Raw genomic sequence first — 22,662 nt, forward strand, 5'->3', positions numbered from 1 at the left:
CAATAAATTAAATAACCACGTAACTAAATCACGTGATGACGTATGTCTTCTGCGGCGCCTCTGATTGGCTGAGCGGTTATGCAGGTAGTGGAGCTGCTCAAATACATAAACAGAGCGTCAAGTCTGGGAAGAGTTAGTCTTCTCTGTTAGGGTATAAAGTGTGCGCTTTTTCAACCTGACCTGCAAGGTGAGAATTTTAGTTTAATATATATTAAATTAGTAACCAACCGATGCACGATTGAAACTGTCTGTAGTTTGGCTAAGTAGTCAAGTTTAAACATTCGTAGCGTTAGCTAGTTGCGCTAAACTTAAGTATAGCCTAGCTAACAACAGACTTCCGTTTAAATGTGACAGTTCTCTCTTATTGCACTTTGCCCACATGGCAACACAATTTGTCGTTAAAACACGTTTTAAAATCGGACCATAAACCTGTGTTTAGCCGTTTTTTTAATGCTACTGCTGCTACATTGTGCACCGAAATGTAGAAGACAACTTCTGTTTTTCTGGAAAACATTTATGTGGTTAATGTGCTGACGTTTCCCAATTTAATCACGAGACTTGACCCCTCGGCGTTAGAGTGTGTGCATGAGAGAGGGATGGTGCTGTCTATGTGTGCTGTCACAAGGGTTTCTTTGCCACTCACTTCCTAGACTATAGCCCACTACCGGTTTTTGTCCTTACTGTGACTGCGTGAGAATGTTTGTCCCACTTGCTCAGTAAACAACTCGTCAAACGTCCACAATGTTTTTTCTTAAACACGATCATAATTTATCAGCTTTTCCACATTCATAAATGCGTTTACCATTTTCTGCTGTAGACTATTAAAATATTATTTAATGTTGCATGACAAACCTGTTACCGTGTTTTGTCAGACATGAAGCTCTCCTCTCCTCTCCTGCTCTTCCTGGCAGTGGGACTGTCCTCTGCCTTTGTTCTCTCGTCTCCGTAAGTACAGAACAAAGTAGTTTGTTCACTTTAGGTGAATGTATTAATGATCTAATGAACCCAGCTTTTTTCTGCTTTTCTACGCATAGTGTAGCTCTAAATGGAGACCAATAAAACAAACTCACCTTCTGTATTTCAGACTACCGTGGCCCAAACTGATCCTGACCCATTCATGGCCCAGCAGCTTCTGTTCCGTGAGTGTGTCTTTGAGTTTATCATTATTTGTGAACATCATATGGGACATGTCAAATGTCAGCTGCGTGAAGTTTTGTGAGTTCAATCCAAGAACAACAGTCCAATATTAAAACAAGCCTTAATGCCTGTGAGGAAGATGTGTTTAATTTCTCACGACTTACTCTCCTGTCAGCAGATAGATGGGTTTCATTTGTGCAGCATTTTGTGAATTTTGGGGACACTTACAGTTATTCATATGTACAGTATTATTAGTTCAGCATTAACCACCTGTGCCTAGTGAAGTCTGTCTGTTTTAGATCTGGTCATTGACTTTAAAGCAGGTTTAAGGCATTTTAAGTATTTCAGCAATAGTAATTGATCTTACTACACTACTGTGCTTAGTCAACCACCATATGCATTTATCAAACAATTACAACCCATTAACAAATGACAACTCATGTTTGCTACTTATTTCACTCACAAAAGATGAAATCCTTTTAATATGATGCCAGTCAGTTGTTTAATCACAGGACCTGTTGTGTGGCATCAGTCTGTTCCAGAAGCCCTGACCAGAAAACCACATCCCATACATTTTCTGCTGATACATGAACATTTATGATGTTTCAAACTGTTTTTTGCTGTGTGTTTCTTAGCACCAGTTTCTTAGTTTCTGGTAGTTTTTTTGCCTTTGGATTATGTTTGTGTTCTGATTGTTTATTAAAATGTAGAGACTTTAATAATGTAAGTTTGGAAGTGTGGCAATATTTTATGGGTTTCTGCTGAAGAGCTAAATTTACATCCTTGACTCTGAAAGCCACAAGACAGCCACAGTTCCCCATTTCATGCAACACTAACTTCATCTCAGTTCTGTTAATTGCATTCACATTTCCTCAATTGTGTCCAAGTCTCTACCACTGAAAGCACAACAAGCAATTCAAAGATAGGACATGTATAAGAAGTGATGTGACAGTTTGATCCAGTTGCTGGATTTTGAGTGGTGACGTAATCCAATGTGACTCACGGCAATGTATAAAAGATAAAATGAAACAGAAGACTCTCATCCGTTCCCTATATTTTTTTTATAAATTAGATAGTAGTTGTATCTTTTAGAGAAAGAGTTTTATGCGGTTCTTCTGTTGAACAGTTAGCACAGCGTCACTACTTTCCCCTTGACCCGAAAACAATAGTGATGTAACTGATGTGAAACAGAGATTGAAATCAGGATGCAGGTTGCCAAGGTCATGTCTCGCAGACAATCTGGATGTGTTTTGCACATGAACCACAAACCTCTCATGCCTGTAAATTATACACAATATCTTGAAGAAATGTCCTTGCCTTTTTCACAAGTTTAATGTTGACAGTAGCACTGTTCAGAGTGCATAGTGAGCTGCCTGTCAAATTACAAATGGGTGCAGGCCAAATATAATTAAAATCCAATTTTTTATTTCTTCAGATTGAACATTGTGAATCCAACATTAGCCACTGGACACTACATGGACTCTGGTAAGCCCTGCAAATGTAGTTAGTCTACAAAATAATTTAAATTTAAAAGTTAAAACATTTTACATGTTAATTTCCTCTGAGTAGCAGAGCTAACAAACCATTAATATTTTTTAATGATTCTGTTTTTCAGGCCAAGCAAAGGGGCGTTTTGCAATTCATCGTGGCATTTCAACTCTTCTGAGATACAGGTATCTGCTTGGTAACTCTGGTGACACAGTGCTGTGATATGAGGCAAACTATAGGTGCATATATACCACTAACCGTGCTAACCGTGTGTAAAATAAATTTGTAATTGGTGTTTGTGTTCAGGACCTGCTTCCAGACTTGAAGATAAGTTGGCCTGACTTGGAAAACCCCTTTTCTACTGAATTCTGGTATTTTAGATTTTTATTTATTTTTTTATTTTTCACATCCTTTTGTCGTACTAAACTGGGATATGTTGTTTACTAAGTGTAGTGCAGGATTAGAAAGTTGCAGTGTTCAAAACAAAAGTGTTGAAGGGGCGGGACAGCATGATTAATGTTCAAATAAAGATCTATGATTTTTATTACCCAGGACATATAAGATGATTTGTTATCTTCAGTTATAATTGCGTTATTCATAATGTTTGTAACACACAGATACATTTTTGTCTACGTTAACAGGAAGTATGAGTGGCACAAACATGGCACATGTGCAGCCAAAGCAGTTTCTCTGAATAGTCAACATAAATACTTCAGCAAAGCACTGGAGCTGTACCACAAAGTGGATTTGAATGGGTACAGAGCATGTTTACACACACGCGCACACAGACATACACATACACACACTCTGCAGTCTTATATACTTGATGTTCTTCATGCATGAAATCTATACTGTACATGTTACACAGAAAATGAATGTTTTGTTTTTCTAGCATCCTGAAGAAGTTTAACATCATCCCTTCTGAAAATTACTACACAGTAGGTCTATTTAGACTTTTTATGCTAGTTTTAGAACCAATTGAACCATTTAAATTATGGTATTTGATGAAAGGACAGCTGTTGGCTTGTGTGTTAATCATTTGTTCTGAATCTTTGTAGTTTGCAGAAATTGAAAAAGTCATAGACACCTTCTATGGCTTCACGTCTAAGATCCAGTGCTACCATCAGTCAAAGGTACAAATACTTATGATCAATATTTGTTTGAGTTTTGCATTGTCAGGTCTTGTGCGTGCGTGCGTGCGTGCGTGCGTGCGTGCGTGCGTGCGTGCGTGCGTGCGTGCGTGCGTGCGTTTACAATGGGTTAAACTATGGTGTTTTCATACAGAATGCTGAGTTCCAGACTTTGGGGCAGATTGAGATCTGTTTCAACCCCGACTTCAACCTCATGGATTGTGAAAAGCAGGAAACTCTATCCAAGGGCGCCTGGTACAATCCTGTGGCTGTTGACAAGACATCTGGGCTCAGTGTGTGCGACCAAAATACACCAGTTTATTACCCACCTCCATTATAAACAGCACATGCTGCCTTTACACGTACTGTACTGTACTGTAAGTTAGATCACGCCTACTCACTCACTGCACTGCTGTTTGGATTCTCCTTGAGTTTATGGCCACTGCATTCATTGTTTTTGTAAGTTGGACAATCAGCGTAGTGTGAAAATATTTGTCCAGATCTGACAGGTAAGGAAAAAAGTCACCTTCAAGTGCATTGTTCTTTTTATATCCTCCAGAAACCAGGACATGCACTCACTACTAAGTAGTGCTTTAATTATGTCCCTTCCTGACCCTTCATTGTAGAGGAGTCTGACAGTGTGCGGTGTGTTTTCCAGGGAGGTGGTGGTGAGTTGGAGATCAGTCAGACAAAATGTGTTTATGGCATCTGTGTGCAAAGATGAGATGTAATGTGTGTATTTCTCTGATCTGCTGGTGACACAGTTTGAGCCACTGGTTGTGTGAATCTAAAACTAGATTAATCCTCTGACCGGTTTTCAGAGTTTTCTTATGCATGACACATCTAAGGACGATCTCTGTATTTTAAGGGTGTCTGGATTTTATTTGTTCAACATTTTGATAATTTTAATAGAAAATAGGTGGAGAATTCTATTGCCAAACCACTACACAACTAATGTGATCCGATAGTTGCCAAGTACATTGTCAGTCCCATCTTTTTGGCACGTGTTGCTGAAAAGGAAGCAGACTTTTCTTAGGACAGTTTAAAACTATAGTCCATAAAGTAAATGTCCCATCTATTACATAGGGATTCTCAAAGGCTCATTGTTTCCATTGACTCCAGACAAATCCTTTTCTAGTAATTGTTTTAGTAAATGCTATTGATTGATCACAGTGATTTGCTGGCTGCTTTTTATGTGTAGATTTAACATTTTAAACCTAAAGGTAAATGATTTTGTACTCATGCTGGTAAACAATTGTTCAACTGTTATGATTTTATTAATGTCAATAAAGCATTTAATCTGCCGCCTGCTCACCAGTCATGATGAGATGTTATGCAACATCCAAAATTGATGAAGTGCCTATTTGCATTTTTTTACTGGCACTGCATGAATCTGTGCTAAAAATAGAGCAGGATGAATAAAAATATATACAAGTCTTCCACAGTTTGCATCTAGCCCTCAGTGTCATTACTGTAATAGTATCTATAGTAATATGCCTCCATTTGTCTCAGTCTGTCCATAGCTATACAGTACATACAGTGCTTATAAATGTGATTGTTATGATCTTCTTACAGAGCGTTAATCCTGCCGGGACAAAGACACCAGTCCATAATCCCGACTCTGCTCCCACAACACAACTCAGCAGATTGAATAAACACATCTGATTACATTTTTAATAGAGCTAAAATGTCCTCGAACTGTGCCGGCTTTACGTGAAACGTGCTTCAAAATCCTGTTGAACCCAATGAAACTAATTGCGAGTGAGACTCTGAGCCGTTAAGGCATTTGAGGGGAATTCTCCCTGGCTGAGGAAACCTCGCTTGAGAAACAAATGAAAGCCCAGGTCAGCTGTGCACACACTTTCATCTAATAGAGCTGCTCCATCTCTCCCTGTCTCTCTCCCTTATGTAACACTGCAGTTCTGCAAAGCTGCTGATGTGACAGATCCAAGTACCTACACACACCCGTGATGGTCCAGGCCAGCCTGTGCCCTCCCTCTGAGTGCTGTCTGTCCCTCTGTTGTCATCGCTGATGGCTCTAATATTTAATTGAGTTCTGATGTTACGTCGCTGCGCCTGAGCCGCCGTGTTTCCCATCTGCTGTTAAAGCTGCTGCGTTTGTCACATTTCTCCGTGCCGAGTTGAGGGGGGAACGCGAGAGGCGGCCGGGCTCCGTCACGTGACCCGGCCAGCTGTTGCTGTACGATGGTGGGAGAAGGGGGGGGGGGGGGGGGGGGGGGGGGGGGGGGGTGAGGGTGAGGGGAGGGGGGCGCTGGGCGCACAATGTGACTGGTGACAATCCGTTGTTCTGCGGAGAGAGAGAGAGTGAGGCAGCAGGGGATGAACACACACACACACGCACACACACACACACGCACACACACACCTCCTGATTCAGCGGAACAGATTTATTCCTGCAGCGCCCGCCGCAAAGCTCCAAACCCGGCAGCACCTGGCCCGTCCGTCGTCCCGCCTGTTCCGTCTGCGCAGATTAGCGGCTCCGTTACAACTCTGCGCGCGCTCGCTGGCGTCCACTGCGGCGGAGAGGCGGCGACAGGCTGAGCCCCACGGGAGGCGCGAGCGGCGCGTGTGAATGCGAGTGATGGGGAAAGTACGAGGCTGCGGCCGCACCGAGGACGCGCCAGTGACGACGCCGCGGGACACATAAAGGACGCGCAAACGCTCCCCTCCGCGCTTTTTCTGCACCAGGACGCCGCGCAGGGAGATGTTGACCATTATGGGATAGATGCACGGGACTGCCGGTTGCCATGGATACCAGCACGCGAAAATTCACAGTGCGGCGATGGTTTTCCATCTACTTGAAGAACAAGGCGGCGAGGAACAAGAACAACACCGGCTTCTGTCAGCTGGAGGTCAGTCGGGTTGTTCAGCGGCGCGAAGTTATGTCAGGTGTGCGCGCGCGTGTGTGTGTGTGTGTGTGTGTGTGTGTGTGTGTGTGTGTGTGTGTGTGCCCAGATCCCCCCAAATAAACAGCCAAGGGGTGTAAACGTGAGTGCGCACACGGGGATGGGTGTGGAGAGAACGGACTTTGTGCTGGAGCCATTGCAGCATCGTTACAGCTGTTGCTCTGCTCGCATGTCAACAATCTAGAAGACACGGGGGCTGAAGGGAGAAGGGGGGGGGGGGGGGGGGGGGGGGGGTGGGGGGGGGGGGGGGGGGGGGGGCAGGGACAGGTTCTGTGGAGACGTAGATCAGACAGACAGAAACGCTAAGAGGCAAACAAGCAGCGGCACAGTCAGGCTGATAAATAGTTACAGGCTGATTGATTCAGAGCACGGCCACAACAGTCCTGGTCTATTTATAGAAATAACAAAGCAGCAGAGGTGTGAGAGAGAGAGAGAGAGGAGGCTGCAGCACTACCTGTATTCTGGGGATATAAAAAGACCCCCCCCTCCCCCTCCCTGGCTTGTTGTTGTTATCGGGTGCTGATGAATCAGCTGGACAGGCTTCCTGTCTGTGTGGACGTCTGACTGGCAAATGTCTGTCTGCCCGGGTTTGTTCACCTGTGTGTCTGAGTGTCCGTGTCTGTGACGCCTTGAGCCTGTTTCCTTCTGCTCCGTGGACGTACCTCCTGCTGTGCTGTTCAAATAACCAGTTGAACTGATGAGCCGGGACTTCCCACTTGTTCCACTGTTACGCATCCCATAATGAGCGGTTCTCTGAATCCTCGGCGCGTGTGGGTGATTGTTGTGCAAACTATAACTTATGAAAATAGGAGACTTTAATTGAATGCCCAAACAATTTTCAGTTTGACTTCTCTTCTCCCCCCCCTTCTACATAGAGATGTCATTGAAACTACTGGATTCCCTCTCGCCACTGGCAGCTTTTGTCCCTGTAGAAGTAACAAGTGTTGAAGGCTGAGTCGGGGCCTTGTCGCTCGTCTTGCCGCATGCGTTTTGCCCTTTTTAGAGTAGAACGGACGCGCGCACGTTAGTCTTTCAACCGAGTGAGTCTGACCTGAAAAAACCTCTGGGAAGTCGCAACAACGTGAGACTAATGTGAGGAACTGCATTAAAGTCGAAGGAGTAACTTGAATAAATGTCGTTTGTCACCGTTTCCTTTCCGATGGTTGAGTGAAAAGCTGTAAACAGCGGTCCTGTACTTTGTGACGGTGCAGCCGATCATTTGCTTCACTGAGCAGATTGAATGGGAGACGAGCAGCGTAGGCTCTGCATCACTGCCACTGACCTCAGCTCGTACTCATTCAGAACCAACCAGCAGCTTTGCTCTGTTGTTTTTGACCAATACCTTCCTCCCTTTAGGATGACAGCATACTGAAGGAGATCGACATCAGCCACCATGTGAAGGAGGGCTGTGAAAAAGCAGACCCTTCTCAGTTCCAGCTGCTTAAGGTGCTGGGACAGGGATCCTACGGAAAGGTAAGAACTCCTTCAAATGAGTGCACAGAAGGATGTGAGTGCTCATCAGCTCTTCCACCCGTGGCCTCTTGGTCCAAACATTCTGCACAGTCATGCCAGCGAGTCCGCAGTGTTCTGGATTCAGACGTTACAGCCTTGAGGTCACTGATCTTGGGCATTAAGGTCGGGCTCGCGGCCAGGCTGGGAGGTCATGCAGAGGATGCTGGATGGTGGACTGTGTATTATCAGCCATCACTCGCTAATGTCTCCTCCTGACGAGTGTTTAAAGCCACAGATCAGTAAGTGTGTTTGAATCAGCAGAGGTGCCCCGGCCCATCACAGGTTCTGGAGGTTACAGAGGTTAGAAAGCGTGAGATTCATTTTCTCAGGCCACAGGTGACATCGCAGTCACAGCGCGGCCTACGTTTCAGACAGACTCTCTGCTGTTTGTGTGTAAAGGACATCTGTTGCCTTTGCAACCGTGAAGCAGCATCTCTGTGAAGCATGTGTTTCCTCTCCGACATGCATGCGACACGCATTCATTTTTTAACACACGATACTACAATGATGATGATGATGATGGTGATGGTGATGATGATGATGACTTCTCAGGTGTTTCTGGTGAGAAAGATCAGAGGAGTGGACAGAGGACAGCTGTATGCCATGAAGGTCCTGAAGAAAGCGACGCTGAAAGGTAAAAATAAAAGCATTATTAGCTTGTAACTTACAGTAAGTTTGGGGTAAAACAGGTTCAATGCAGGAATAAAGGAATAATAAGAGACCAGTGTAGGACATTGAAGTCCTACATTCTGCAGGATTTCGGTAAAAAGAGGTTGGTTTGTACTTTTGAGTCAGATAAAGTGGCTTGAGTTGAACGGGATTGTTGTAAACAAGGATGGTCTGAGATGTGATTCTGCTGATTTCACGTCTTTGCACGAGCCTTAATCCTCTTAAACGTCCCCTGGAACTGAAGCGGCCGCGGCCTCGTGTGCATCGACGCCGCACCGTGCTCCACGTGCAGCAGGTCACTCGCGCGCATCTGAACGCGCTGTGTCTCTTCCAGTTCGGGATCGCGTGCGGTCCAAGATGGAACGAGACATTCTGGCGGAAGTCAACCACCCGTTTATAGTGAAGCTGCATTATGGTGAGTCTTATTGAACGCAGCTCCAGATTCTGTCTCAGTCAAAGTGAGGTGTGTGATAACCCGCGTGTGTGTGTGTGTGTGTGTGTGTGTGTGTGTGTGTGTGTGTGTGTGTGTGTGTGTGTGTGTGTGTGTGTGTGTGTGTGTGTGTGTGTGTGTGTGTGTGTGTGTTTAGCCTTCCAGACAGAAGGGAAGCTCTATCTGATCCTAGACTTCCTCCGAGGCGGAGACCTTTTCACCCGACTGTCCAAAGAGGTGGGTTCTCCTCCTCCCGCTCCGCTAAGCGTTTTACTGGGCTCTGTTATTAAGGCCCGCGTCTTCATTCGTTCCAGGTAATGTTCACAGAAGAGGACGTGAAGTTTTACCTGGCAGAGCTGGCCCTGGCCTTGGACCATCTGCACAGCCTGGGGATTATCTACAGGGATCTCAAACCTGAAAAGTACCAGCCCATTTACTGCACACTGCAGCTTTTTACGCACGCCTGTGTTTTATTCAATGCATCTTCCTCCTTCTCGTCAACAGCATTCTTCTGGACGAGGAAGGGCACATTAAGATAACCGGTCAGTTTCTCCTCCTGCGTTTGTTGTTTTTAGCTCCTTTTTCCCCGTCTTTACTCTCACTCCTCTCTGTTCAGACTTCGGTTTGAGTAAGGAGGCCATCGACCACGATAAGAGAGCCTACTCCTTCTGTGGCACTATCGAATACATGGCTCCCGAGGTGGTGAACCGCAGGGGGCACACGCAGAGCGCAGACTGGTGGTCCTTCGGGGTCCTGATGGTGAGACCACGCATGTTGTGAGGATTTGCTCGGTCGACAGCAGTGGGAACGGACCCAGGCCCAGACCCGCACTTGCATGATGCGCCAGTGTATCGGCCGCTTAACGTGGCTTTCTTCTGGCAGCAAAGCCGCTTAATTACGTTGTGTGGCAGATTAGATCCCTTCGCTTCACTTTCTAATCGCGTATCTGCTCGACTCTGGTGGTTTTGTTAACCTGGTGGCTTATTTGACTAATGCTGAAAAGGAGGTTAACGTTCACTGACAGCTGGCAAAGGTTTCACCCCCGTCTGCCCTTGGCTCGTATTAGGGAAGTACCAATGATTAAAACTTAAAAACAAATGTGGAAAGGACACAGTATTATTAGGAAAACCTGATGTGATCTTTGCCATGAAGTCGGACACAAAGTCACCAGACTGTTTTATGTCAACCATCAATCTTCATCTGAGTTTTCTCTTTTCTGATCTGGTGGATCTTCTATTATAGACAAATCTAATGTACATCCAGGGTTTTTGCTCCCTCGCTGTATTAGTGCACGTGTTATCGGTTTTACTCCCACAGCCGGACTGAATGAACTAATAACAGCTACTGTGCTTGTTTTCCAGTTTGAGATGTTGACAGGATCGCTGCCATTCCAAGGAAAAGATCGGAAGGAAACCATGGCTCTCATTCTGAAGTAGGACCAGCTCTTTCTCGGTGCCCTTTAGTTGTCGCCACATGCGGACGTGCTCCGGGTTCGGACCCGTCACGTGACGTGTTTGTGCTGTTTGTACAGGGCCAAGCTGGGAATGCCGCAGTTCCTCAGTCCTGAGGTGCAGAGCCTATTACGAGCGCTGTTCAAGAGGAACCCGGCAAACCGCCTCGGTACTGAGAGCACGAGGCTGAGAAGCTTCACGTTACACAACAAAGGCCCTGACGCTGTTGTGGAGGATCAGTGCAGTTTGTCAGTTCTTCACACATTAAATACTGAGGAGATTTCCTTTTCTGTGGTGCAGTGACACTTGAACTGCATTAACTGCATTTCACAGGCAAATATAGTGCTTGACATTGACTGATGATAGAAAATACTGTATAATTACCAGAATAGGGAGTGATGAGCCCCAGTGTAAAATACACAACAATCCAGCAGTAATTATAAACCACTAATGTCATATTTACTGTTGAGAGGCATCATTTCTTATAATGAGGACTTTTACTCTTGATACTTCAGATATTTTTCATCGTAATACAGTGCTACTGTGTAAATGATCAAACTTTGACAGTGCACATTTCAAAACTGGCTGAAGTAAAACTCACACGCTGAACGTTTCCGCTCCGTCTCTGTGACCGACAGGTGCTGGACCAGAAGGCGTGGAGGAAATAAAAAGGCACCGCTTCTTCGCAACCATAGACTGGAACGTAAGTACCTGTGCACAAGCTGTTACACGCTGTACTTCCAATATAATCAGCCACAGGCGTCATCCTGCTGCCAACAGCTAGTAGCTGTTTACATTCCATAAAGGCTTCAGGTTGTTCATAAACTCCACAGATTAGTGGTTTAAATTTAAAACTCTGTGTCCTATAAAACGAGTCTCCTTCCTCAGGAGAGGCTCATTCCTCTCTGTTTTTCCCACTTCCCCTCTCTTACTACCTTTACAGTAAATGCTGTACTGTAATAATTTCATAACTTCACGTAACTGTGGAGGACAGAGTTTGTAAAGGTGCTTCCAGGTCATATTTCCTGTTTAACGTCAGCTCAGCCTTTCACACCGTGAGCCCCACGCCTGAGGTTTTGATCTCTTTATTCATGCCCCCCCCCCCACACACACACAGTAAAATACTTTGAAGTGTTTAATAGTCACTCTGTTGCAGCCATTATTTATTTGTCACAGATTTTTGGAAGCTTGTGACCTCTTTATTCTCTGTTGTGCATAGTAACGTTCTCACTTCTAACAAAATCCACTATGATCTGCTTCTCGTAGCCACTAATCTCTCCCTGTGCTCCCTGCGACATTGCTGCCTACGCTCCTCCTGCCAAAACACTACATTTCCCTATGTGCAGACGCTTCCGCTGGTTTGATATGACATGCTGTCAAAAAGAGGCTTATATTTTAGACTTCACACGATGCTAATTAAATCACTGCGCTGCAACGAGCGGGACGGTTCTTCTGTCCTCCTGTGACCCTGCAATCCTCCGCATACGTCTTCAGTCTTTGAGTTTTCTTCCATAAGGAGAGAGATCTCCATCCAGCCGTGCAAGAAAAGTGTATCGGCTGCATATGAAATAAAACACTGGACTCATTATAAATGAACCCTTTTTAGTTTGGCGGCCTCTTGTCTCACATGTTGCAGAGGCGCCACCTGCAGGTCAAAGCCAGTACTACACGCATATAGAAATATGATGTATGCAGTGTACTCACATTATAATTGACCCTGCTCATTATATCGAGGCTGTCTCGATACTGAACCAGTGTTTGATGAAAGACAAAGCTAGATATAACATAAAACTGTAATAAAGCCTGACTGACATTCCTCCATTTTGTTGTGGTACTGACAGTGTTTACTGTGTTGGTGTTTGCACAGAAGCTGTACAGGAAGGAGATGAGGCCTCCTTTCAAACCAACTGTTGGCAGACCTGAAGACACTTTTCATTTTGACCCTGAGTTCACGTCCAGGACGCCGACAGGTCATTAAAGCCCAGACAACACACGCACACATTCAGTAAACAAGCATCTGTGCGTGTGCGTGGATAGATCCATGTGTTGTGTTTCTGCTCGTGTCTTAGTAATCTTAGGTAAATGCTGAGTTAATCATTGTGCCTGTGTGTCTTTGCTGATCCAGATTCTCCTGGCATCCCTCCCAGCGCAAACACACACCAGCTGTTTCGCGGTTTCAGCTTTGTTGCATCCAATCAGAGTCAGGAGCCCAGCGTTGCCACGGTAGCGCCGTCACGGCAGGAGGTGAACACCATCAACCCCATAGCCCATGTACGTATCTGAGAGGAAGCCCTGAATGTCTGCTCCAAGTCTAAACCAGACACTAGAACAGCAACAGGGCAACGCAGAGTCATTACAAATGCTATTTAACAACTGATCAAACAAATTACTGACTCTGCAAATCTATGACTTCAACTCCAATTTATTCCTTGTGCTTTTAATGACTGCTACTGCTGGTGTTCTCCTTTATCTGTGACATCACCCTTGAAGGAATCGCATGATTGCTATCAGAGAGAATGTCCTTGACAGATATGTGCTGCCACAGTAACGCCGCATCCCTGTATCTGCAGCATCTCCGTGGCGACGTGGCCTTCGGTGACGTCTATGAGCTGAAGGAAGAAGTCGCGCAGACTTCAACGGCCGTCTGCAGGAGATGCCTGCACCGAATTACTTCAGTGGAATATTTGGTGAAGGTAATGAGGACATTGTTTTCCTACACACTCGACTTGATTTCTGATGTCTGATTTACCAAACACTGTGCTCTGTGCAAGTCCTGGTACTTTATCTCTACATTAGATTTGTCCATGAGCATCTTCTGTGTTTCTATTGTGTCAGATTATTGACAAAACGAGGAAAGATCCATCAGAGGAGATAGAGATACTGTTGAGATATGGACAGCACCCAAACATCATCAACTTGAAAGACGTAAGTGTTACACAAACATGCAGCAAACCTTCAAATACCTTCATCACCTGAGTATGATCATTATTTTTAAGCACTGTTTTTTATACGGTGTGTTGTGTGTATGTGCTTCTTTCCTCAGGTGTTCGATGATGGCCAGTGCGTCTTCCTGGTTCAGGACCTGCTGCGAGGAGCGGAGCTGCTGGACAGAGCTCTGCTGCAGCCGGATTTCACCGAGAGAGACGCATCAGACATCATCTGCACGCTGACGAAGACCGTGGAGTATTTACACTCGCAGGGGGTGAGATCGGCCGCAACCCGTGTCCAGACGAGCTTCAAAGTCGCCAAATGATCTGCATCTTTAAAAATGCTGGTGTGCTTTGTCAGGTTGTGCATCGGGACTTGAAGCCGAGCAACATTCGCTATTCGGACGACAGCGGACTTCCAGAATCCATCAGGATTTGTGATTTTGGTTTTGCCAAACAGCTGAGAGCAGAAAATGGGCTGTTGATGACGCCTTGTTACACGGCCACGTTCATGGCTCCTGAGGTCCGTCAATTGAAACACAGATCCAATGTCAAAGCCCATTTCTGCACTATATTAAAGCGAGTCAGGTTTGTGTGTGCAGGTTCTGAAGAAACAGGGTTACGATGCAGCTTGTGACATCTGGAGCCTGGGGATCCTCCTCTACACCGTGATCGCTGGGTGAGCTCAGTGCAATCTGTCAACTATTATTAGTAAGAGATTAGGATCTGTTATTGCAGTAGTGGATCTATGTGTGTTGTTTACTTTTATAGCTTTTTATATGATGTTAGTAAATTCACAGCTTTCTAAATACACTCCCCTCTCCTTTCTAACCGTGGCTCGGCAGCTTCAGCCCGTTTGCCAGCACTCCAGAGGACACGCCAGAGGAAATCCTGGCTCAAATCGGCAGTGGGAAATTCATTATCACAGGCGGGAACTGGGACCTGGTGTCCGATGCTGCCAAGGTTACATTTTAATTTGCTTCGCAAACGTATTTCCATAAAGTGCTTGTGCAGTACTGGCTATGACTTCAATGCTCTGCATATGTTTGACAGGACATTGTGATGAAAATGCTCCATGTGGATCCTCACCAGCGTCTGACTGCTCCCCAGGTAAGTTTTATGATCATTTTGTCACTATACTATGATTTCTATGATACTATGACCTTTTTTGTACACTGTGTTTTTTCTTAACCTTAAACAGTATTAATATATCATCAAACAATATTAACCAAAAAAATCTGAAACAAATTTTCCTATAGTTATAAGTCCTTTATTTTCTTTATTATATTTAAGGACAGATTCATCACCTTGGAGTTATAGTCAGAATAATGCACAGTATATAATGTTCAGCTACACTTTGAGGTATTGGTGTGTGAATTTCTGTAAATTGTTGCTGAAACAGTAAAATGGTAAATAGTTTGTACTTCAATGCTCCTCAGGTTCTGCGTCATCCATGGATTGTGGACAGAGCCCAGCTCTCTGACAGATCGCTCACCAGACAAGATGCACTCACTGTCAAGGTTAGAATATGTGTAACCCATCGTTTGTATTCATGTATTATGAATATACAACAACATAATTTAAAATCCCATCCTATCTGTGCTGTGGTCGATTACAGAAAATGTCCTGGTTTTCTGCATCAACTGGTCATAAAATATTATTTATATTAAAGTCAAAGATGATAAAACACAATCACAATCTTTTCCTTTTGCATTGCAAGCATTGCAATAATCCAGTGTTTAAAATTATTTTATACTGTGGCCACAATACATTTTCTTTTGAAAGGAAAGCGTGCGTATTGAGTGCACACTTTGCGTTAGGATCAGTGCTATGAGCTGAGTGTTGTATCTGTTAGTGTCCACTGGGTGGCGCTATCTGACAGCTATTGAATTGCTGGACAGACCTTCCCAGTGTTGATGATCCCCATTTGTGCCACCAGGGGGCTCTGTCTGCCACCTACTCCGCCCTGAGGCGCAGCGTGCCGGCTCCCCTCCTGGAACCCGTCCAGTCGTCCAGCCTGGCTCAGCGCAGAGGGATCAAGAAGCTGGAGAGTCCACAAGCCCGTTTAAGCCCCAAGGAGAAAGAGTGTCACTAATACAGACACATGCAGTGAAGACAGATAAGCACAAGCCCTGTGACTGAGTGCTTGGAGGCCTGTAACCTGAATGCAGCAGACGCATCTCTGTGAAGAGACTAAGCCAAATTACCTTTAGTAATGACGCTTCTCATGTTAGTTAACAACATGTGATCAAATTCCTTAACAATGTTGACTATTAGGCTTTTAACTGGATCCTCTGGGTCTCCCTCGGTTGTTCCGTGACCATTACAGGCTTGTTTTTTGAAGCTGCCCTTCTATTCTGGGAATCCAGATTTTACACCACTTCCTACAGAACCGGAAGAACTGAGGAGCTGTAGCTGCTATTTAAAGCAAACACACCTTCACTTCCCGTCAGCCGCGCACGGGAAGGTTAGTACAGTATCCACAGATGCAGTCATTTGTTGCCTGGTTTCTGTAGCTGAGCATGAGACGAGTTCGTCTAGCCACCAAAACAAAATCAGAAAAAAAGGGTATTTTAGTGCCACATACGAGATGCCAAGTACACGGAGAGCCAAATCTGAAGTCTTCCTCAGTCGTGACTAACATTTGAGGCAGCAATACTCGAATCTCCACAGTTATGCATGTTACAACTGTAAATATCCTACCAAAGGGAATTTACTTCTTAAGGTAATAATGCCACCAAAGTCTTACTGTTCATAATATGCTAGAAAATGCTATTTTCATCTATTTTGTCTTCCATAAATACAGCCTTTAACTCAAAGACTTATTAAATGTGTCTCTTCTGCAATTTTCGAGATCAAATGAAATGTTCTGTGTACATATACTATGTATTTATGATGTTTGTTCTTTTGTAATGTATATAAAATTATTGGCTTTAGATTAGTTTTAAAACAATGCACTCACTGCGATACATTTTGTACAATGGAGTCAACTCTCAGTGTCATTGATCATCCCGTGTTTGAGTAGCTGCCATCCGCCTGAAAGCACTGTGGTCTGTTTCTGATTGTATTTAATAAGCTGTGCAATCACAAACACGAGGTAAAACTAAAGCGCTTGCAGATACGAGTAGCACACATGTAGATCATGACACACTATAACCACACACAATTACTGCTCAAAGCTATATGTTACCTAAAAACACTGTAGGTAGTTATTGTTTTCAGTGACACTGGGGCTGATGCTGACGAGGTCGGAGAAGGCGTTCACAACCTTAAGTTCAGGAGAGAATAAAGCTGTAAATACAGTTTCCTACTTTAGTAGAAAACTGTATTTACAGTGAGTAAGACTGTGTATATATGGTGCAGTACAACTGTCAGCAATCAGTAATACTGTATATATTGTGTTTGATTATATACTGAGATTGTACATATCACCCTGTGTTGTATCCACTGCATCCACTGCTCAGAGTGGACATACTGACCGTTCCTGGCCATTCGTTGGCCTGTGTTTTACAAATAAAGAGAGACGAAAGATACTGAGTTGAAGGGTTTTTTCATGCGTTCCAATCCGCTAGCTAATAACATAATATCTGTTTAACATAATATCTGTTTATCATAATAATTGTATTTGTAAATTGGAGGTGCTTCAGAAATATAGAAATGCATTAAAGGAGGCAACATAGTATCCATCTGAAAGTATTTTGGTGTTCACTTAAGATATTTATATATGTACAGTAAGCTGCTTTATCATTGAAATGATCACACCTACAGTAAACATGATTAGAGATGTTTCTAAAATAAAAAAGCCAAACATTAATTTTGATCCGTGGGACGTGTTATGCAGCTTTAGCTGGTGACAGTTTACTGACTGACCTGCTTTGCTCGTGTCAGTGAGCACTCGTGCGAGCCACTAGATGGCAACCAATAACAGCCTCAGAAGCCCTCGCGCTCTCACTTTCTCTGCAGAAGTTGTCCCTTCAGAGCCGTAATCCCTTAAAAAAAGACGGAGGAAAAACTCTTTAATTTCTATCAAGCACCAGGCTCACACTCCGCTCCATAAAAGCTTTTAGCAGGCGCTGAGCTGATGTGTCAGGTGGGTGTGGCCGGCTCATCAGCCCTGACATTTAAGTGCAGTAGTGCTCGGAGCAAAAGGGATTGTAGGATATGAGTAGATAGAGATGACAAGCCCCCCTGCGAAGATGATTGCAGTGGAGTGACAAGAGGAGACCAAACAACAGATAGAGGAAGGAGAAGGTGTCGGGAGCGGGGAGATGAAAGGCAAACGAAAGGGAAGGAGCTCAGAGAAACAATAACTCAACCCAACAATTACAGAATTCACATTATAGTTCAGAAAAGGAGAACTTCAAAATGATACAGAAAATGAATTTTTCTCTTATTATTCCTCTTATTATAAGTCGTTTTTTTTTTCGAAGTCTCCGTATTTTGTGTAGCTTCGACAAATCATCTACTTTCACATAAGATCAAATGTCTTTGGCCTTTGTTCTTTTTTGAGAAGTGAGATTAATCAGAACCATGAGACGGACCTGGTCTCGCTTTAACCAGAGCTGAGACACTTCCTCCACTCAGGAGGTGGTTCTGTGGCAGCGCTCCGACCTTCCTGCAGAGAGAAGGTCAAACCATATTAAGGTGGAAAGAGAGCTACGACGGGTGAAACGTAATTATTAGAAGACGAGTCTGTGAGATTCATCCACAGGAAAAATGAACCAGTCCTATGAATTCACTTAAAGAACTTTTCAGCGAGCAGCGATTCGTCTCTAATCAATCAACATCCTGAAGGAACTGATCATCGTATTCAGAGGGAATGAAAGTGAATGTGAACCCCAGCGGTGTTTGGAGCTACATCTGTTCCACAACGCGCGCCAAGACAAGCAACGTACACGCGCTGTGACAGGGACGGAGATCCCACCACCTATGGCACTGGGTGTGCAAACACACACACACACACACACACACACACACACACACCCTCGGACGCCCTGCGGCACTACAGCTAGACCTGCCACTCGGACGTTCACCGAATCAGACGGACAAATCTCCAACAGACGGCTCCTGACAAAGAGATTATCACCGTGACAGGAGAAGCGTGTGCAGCTGTGGGTGGTGGAGTTTACAGCAGGGAAGTGGGGGCTGGGAGCGGACTCTTTGTGCATTCACACGTCGGGCTCCTCTCTCCCACCGCACCGGCGCCTCCCCCCCGAGTCAAAGTCAAAGTTACTTGCGTCGCTTCGCGCTGAACCTGAGCGCGTCCGGCAGCATGATCCCAGTGCACGTGTCATTACAACACATTAGCAGAGAGATATATGTAGTAGAGAGTAGCAGGGGTCAGATCAGCACACCTTTAACAAAACAGTCAAACGTGTCAGCAAAGCGCTTAATAAATAAAAAATATGCTTGTGCGTACAAGCAACATATTACGACGAATCTAAAGAGCTAAAGGCAGAAAGAGTTTTACAAAAAGACTATAATGAAGTCTTATACACAAATAACATTGTCCTCTGTCAGCGCCTGCAGCTCTGTCTAATCTGAGGAGCTGGGTGAGTTCAGGATTTTATTTATTACACTGACAATTTAAAAAATGCTAAATATTTGTCCAATACCACCAAGATTTACTCTAATTGCCCGAAGGTGCCAGGCAGCCACTGTGGAAGAAATGCTTGATGAGACACAGTTTGATACTTCCTGGCACCGTTTGCAACAAACTACAAATTGCCGCAATAATGATGATATAATCATGTAATCCAAACACAAATACACTCACAAGTCAAAGGTGCCAGTGGAGGATAAGTGAAGCTCTGCAGAAAGTCAATTAATCTTTTCAGCGGGCCCCCTTCCCTCCGCCCTGCTTAAAAGCTTCATTTACCTCCTATGGAGAAGAGATAGAAACACCATTAGTGAGATGATGGCAGGACTGGAAAGGGGAAAGGAGAATCTCACAGTTGGATGAGCTGAAACAGTATAGGCCCCCATCTTCTCAAAAAAGTGTGCGCGCACAAAAAGGCGAGGGCATCTTCTGCATGGCTGAGCTCAATTAGTTTCTATCTTGATTATCAAAGGTAGATGATGTGCAACTTCTAAGGCGGAAGTGGGCCTCAAATCCTGGCGACGGCAAAGGCTGGGCCGACCCGCGGAGCGAAGCCGGGGCTGGACACATGGACCCCGGCCATTACTCCCACACCCAAGCTGAGGTTTGTGTGTCTCGGGGGACCCCGGCTGGAGAAAAGAGCTTCATGTGTGTTTACATGCACACGTTCGGGTGCTGGAAATGCCAGTGAGCATGTGGGCCGTGCTTCACTGAGCTCGGCTGGCTGCAGGAGCACAATCGGGGGGTCTCTCTGTGTGAAAGAGGTCAACAACACACACACACACACCCACACACACACGCACGCACGCGCACACACACACACACACACACACACACACACACACACACACACACACACACACACACACACACACACACACACACACACACACACACACACACACACACAGGATGTTTGACTGACTATTCAATACCCCAATAATAATAATAATCTAATCTAATGACTGCTGATGTTAACTACTGCAGGTTTTCCATTGGATAAGAACGCTTCAGCTACAAGACGCTCAAGTTTGAGAGAGGAGAGAAAAACCCGGCAGGAGCACAGGCAGGAGGCCCAGAGTAAAGGCTGTTCAATGCAAGGCGGCTCAGGCTCCTACAGGGGCCGACATTGACTTTTAACATCTCAGAAGCCGAGCCAACGATAACACACACAGCAGCAGCGCCTCCATATCTGCTGCAGCGAGAGGAGGCTGGACGCGCCTCCATTCGCCTCCACGCGCTAGTCTGCTGCTCTGTAAACAAATGCTTTGTCCCACTGAACTCCGGCGTTGGTCCACTGATGCTGGTGTTCATGCATTTGGGTAGCGGTAACGTATACATGCGTGTGTGTGTGTGTGTGTGTGTGTGTGTGTGTGTGTGTGTGTGTGTGTGTGTGTGTGTGTGTGTGTGTGGCAGCTGCGAGGATGCTGCTGCTGCTGCTGCTGCTGCTGACACTGGGCCCGGCTGCCTGGTGAGTCCCTTTCTGCACCAGTAGAGCTGGCACTGCCTCCTGCCTCTGCCCAGCCGAGGCACAGCGCGCCAGCTGGGCGCTACCAGGAGTGGCCCTGCAGAGGCAGGACACAGGTCAGCCGTGACGGAGGGACACGCAGGGAGTAAAGCGGCGAGGTCCGGAGGCGGAGCAGGAATAACGCATACATACTGTAGAAAATTATGAAAGGGCAAGAAAAGATGGAGCGGGAGCTTCGTCTCTGCTCCTCTGCCTCAAGTGCAGCAAGATGGGAAAAGTCCAGACCGAGCTGCAGAAACGTTAGCTTAGCTTTAATAAACACCGGCCCAGATGCTCAGGTATGTGGTAAAATGCTGGTAATCGACTGTACTGTTTTGTCAGTAGAACACAGTTTGCAGTGACTCTTATCACACAGAGGTGTCAAAGCCTCTGCAGAACTAACGAGGAGGAAGGACAAACTGTGTCCTAATGGCCCTAATCTGGATTTAGACACCAGCTCTTGTCCCGCTCACTGGGCTCCAGGCTAATGAGTTTAGCAAGGTGACAAACAACAGTAAGCGTGTCAAAGGTTTCTAACCTTTTCACTTCAGTCTTAACGAGGGAGATTTGCAGAAGAAGAGCACAATCCTGCTGAGGTCGGGCATAAGAAGTTAAGACGACGAGCTCACCAGGTGACACACGGATTTGTCGTCTGGTACCGGCGTCAAACCCGACGAGCATCAATGGGAATAAATGTTTCTCTTGAGGAAACTGGCCCAAACATATAGAAACCAGTTGGAGCCTGTGCGCAACCCTGCCGGCTAGAAGGAAAACAGCTGCTCTCCTACACCGGTCCAGCTGTGCTGACGTAGCAGGACCCAAACGGTGAGGAAAACGCGCGGGCCCTGAACGCCTCGCCTCCCCCTCTCCCATCGCCCCAGCCCCAGCCTCGCCTCGTCCAGCCTGCACCTTCCCCGGAGCGGCCTCTCTCCCGCCCCTTCTCCGCGGGCCCCGGGTCTCCGGGCCGGGCCGGGCCGGGCCGGCACAGCTGCGCTGGGAGCCGTGCTGTCACAAGCGGTTAGGGTGACAGCCACTCACACTTCATAATGTCCCTCTCACAGGTCAGCGAGCGACAAGCTGGGTCACCTCGCTCCAGCAGGCAGCCCCGGGGGAGGCAGAGTGCCCCCCCCCCTCCCCAGCAGCAGCAGCACACACAATTCCTCCCTCACCCACCACCTCTCCATCAAACCAACTCCCTCCACGCTGCTACTGAGGGGCAGGAGGGGGCAGGTGGACGACGAGGTGCTCTGACCACGCCGGGGTCGCGAATAGACTGGGCCCAGCGCCGCTAGTGCCTCTGATGCAGATGATGCTGGCAGGGAGGGCCGAGGTCGCTAGGAGCTGCTTAGATGGTAACAGATGATGATGATGCACTGCCCCCATAGTGTCTGCAGGTAAACAGGAAAGTCAGCTGGCTTCAAAATAAAAGCAGAGGGACATTAAACATTGGGCTGCATATGGGTGATGGATGTACAGTATGAACCCGGTGGCTGTAGGGGAGCATCGCATGCTCCTGATCCTGCTCTCCAGCTGTCATTAACGTGCATTACCTCTGCTCTCAGCCTCATTGTGGAGTCTGATCTGAGAGCAACACGGGGCTGAGGAGACAGCACCAGGATCCACATTAATGGGCTCACACTGACACGTCGCTCTAATTGGTTTGCCATTTTCACCTAATTCACAGCTTTCAGGTCATCACTGCTGAATCTGTCTGTCTGAGTCCGTCGCTTGATCTCTTAATGGTTCCTGTCGCGGAGGATGCGACGGTACGTTTCAGAGCAAGACTTCGGAGCGGCGCGTTTGTGAACAACAGCTTCCCGTCGTCGCGCTCGCTGGCAAACGATCAGTTAAGCCTGTGAATTCGGGGCCAGATCAGCTAATTGGA

The 22,662-nt window shown here is 45.9% G+C and overlaps 2 protein-coding genes across 4 annotated transcripts in view; both read left to right on the forward strand.

The window, feature by feature from the left end:
• rnaset2 (ribonuclease T2) overlaps positions 1-5,059 on the forward strand; it is a 45,099-nt gene extending 40,040 nt beyond the window's left edge. For 2 of the 3 annotated variants that reach the window (XM_055507501.1, XM_055507502.1), the window contains exons 3-11: positions 873-945; positions 1,085-1,139; positions 2,573-2,622; positions 2,753-2,810; positions 2,932-2,996; positions 3,267-3,380; positions 3,518-3,563; positions 3,684-3,758; positions 3,910-5,059. In XM_055507501.1, coding sequence (XP_055363476.1) covers positions 873-945; positions 1,085-1,139; positions 2,573-2,622; positions 2,753-2,810; positions 2,932-2,996; positions 3,267-3,380; positions 3,518-3,563; positions 3,684-3,758; positions 3,910-4,095 — 722 coding nt within the window. In that variant the 3' untranslated portion in view covers positions 4,096-5,059. Of the gene's footprint in view, positions 1-41; positions 188-872; positions 946-1,084; positions 1,140-2,572; positions 2,623-2,752; positions 2,811-2,931; positions 2,997-3,266; positions 3,381-3,517; positions 3,564-3,683; positions 3,759-3,909 lie in introns of those variants that run through there. The other variant, XM_029144066.1, reaches the window with a different exon arrangement.
• A 1,016-nt stretch (positions 5,060-6,075) lies between these two features.
• Positions 6,076-17,204, forward strand: LOC114852037 (ribosomal protein S6 kinase alpha-2-like). The gene is made up of 22 exons (XM_029144065.3): positions 6,076-6,628; positions 8,039-8,155; positions 8,747-8,828; positions 9,198-9,278; positions 9,451-9,530; positions 9,608-9,714; positions 9,798-9,835; positions 9,910-10,052; positions 10,655-10,725; positions 10,825-10,913; positions 11,383-11,447; positions 12,612-12,714; positions 12,870-13,015; positions 13,315-13,437; positions 13,580-13,669; positions 13,788-13,946; positions 14,033-14,194; positions 14,274-14,350; positions 14,517-14,634; positions 14,725-14,781; positions 15,111-15,191; positions 15,611-17,204. The coding sequence occupies exons 1-22, from the start codon at positions 6,524-6,526 to the stop codon at positions 15,764-15,766; spliced, it is 2,250 nt and encodes a 749-aa protein (XP_028999898.1). The 5' UTR covers positions 6,076-6,523; the 3' UTR covers positions 15,767-17,204.
• Positions 17,205-22,662: the final 5,458 nt, after the last annotated feature.

This window comes from Betta splendens, chromosome 3 (assembly GCF_900634795.4).
Source record: "Betta splendens chromosome 3, fBetSpl5.4, whole genome shotgun sequence".
NCBI lineage: Eukaryota > Metazoa > Chordata > Actinopteri > Anabantiformes > Osphronemidae > Betta > Betta splendens.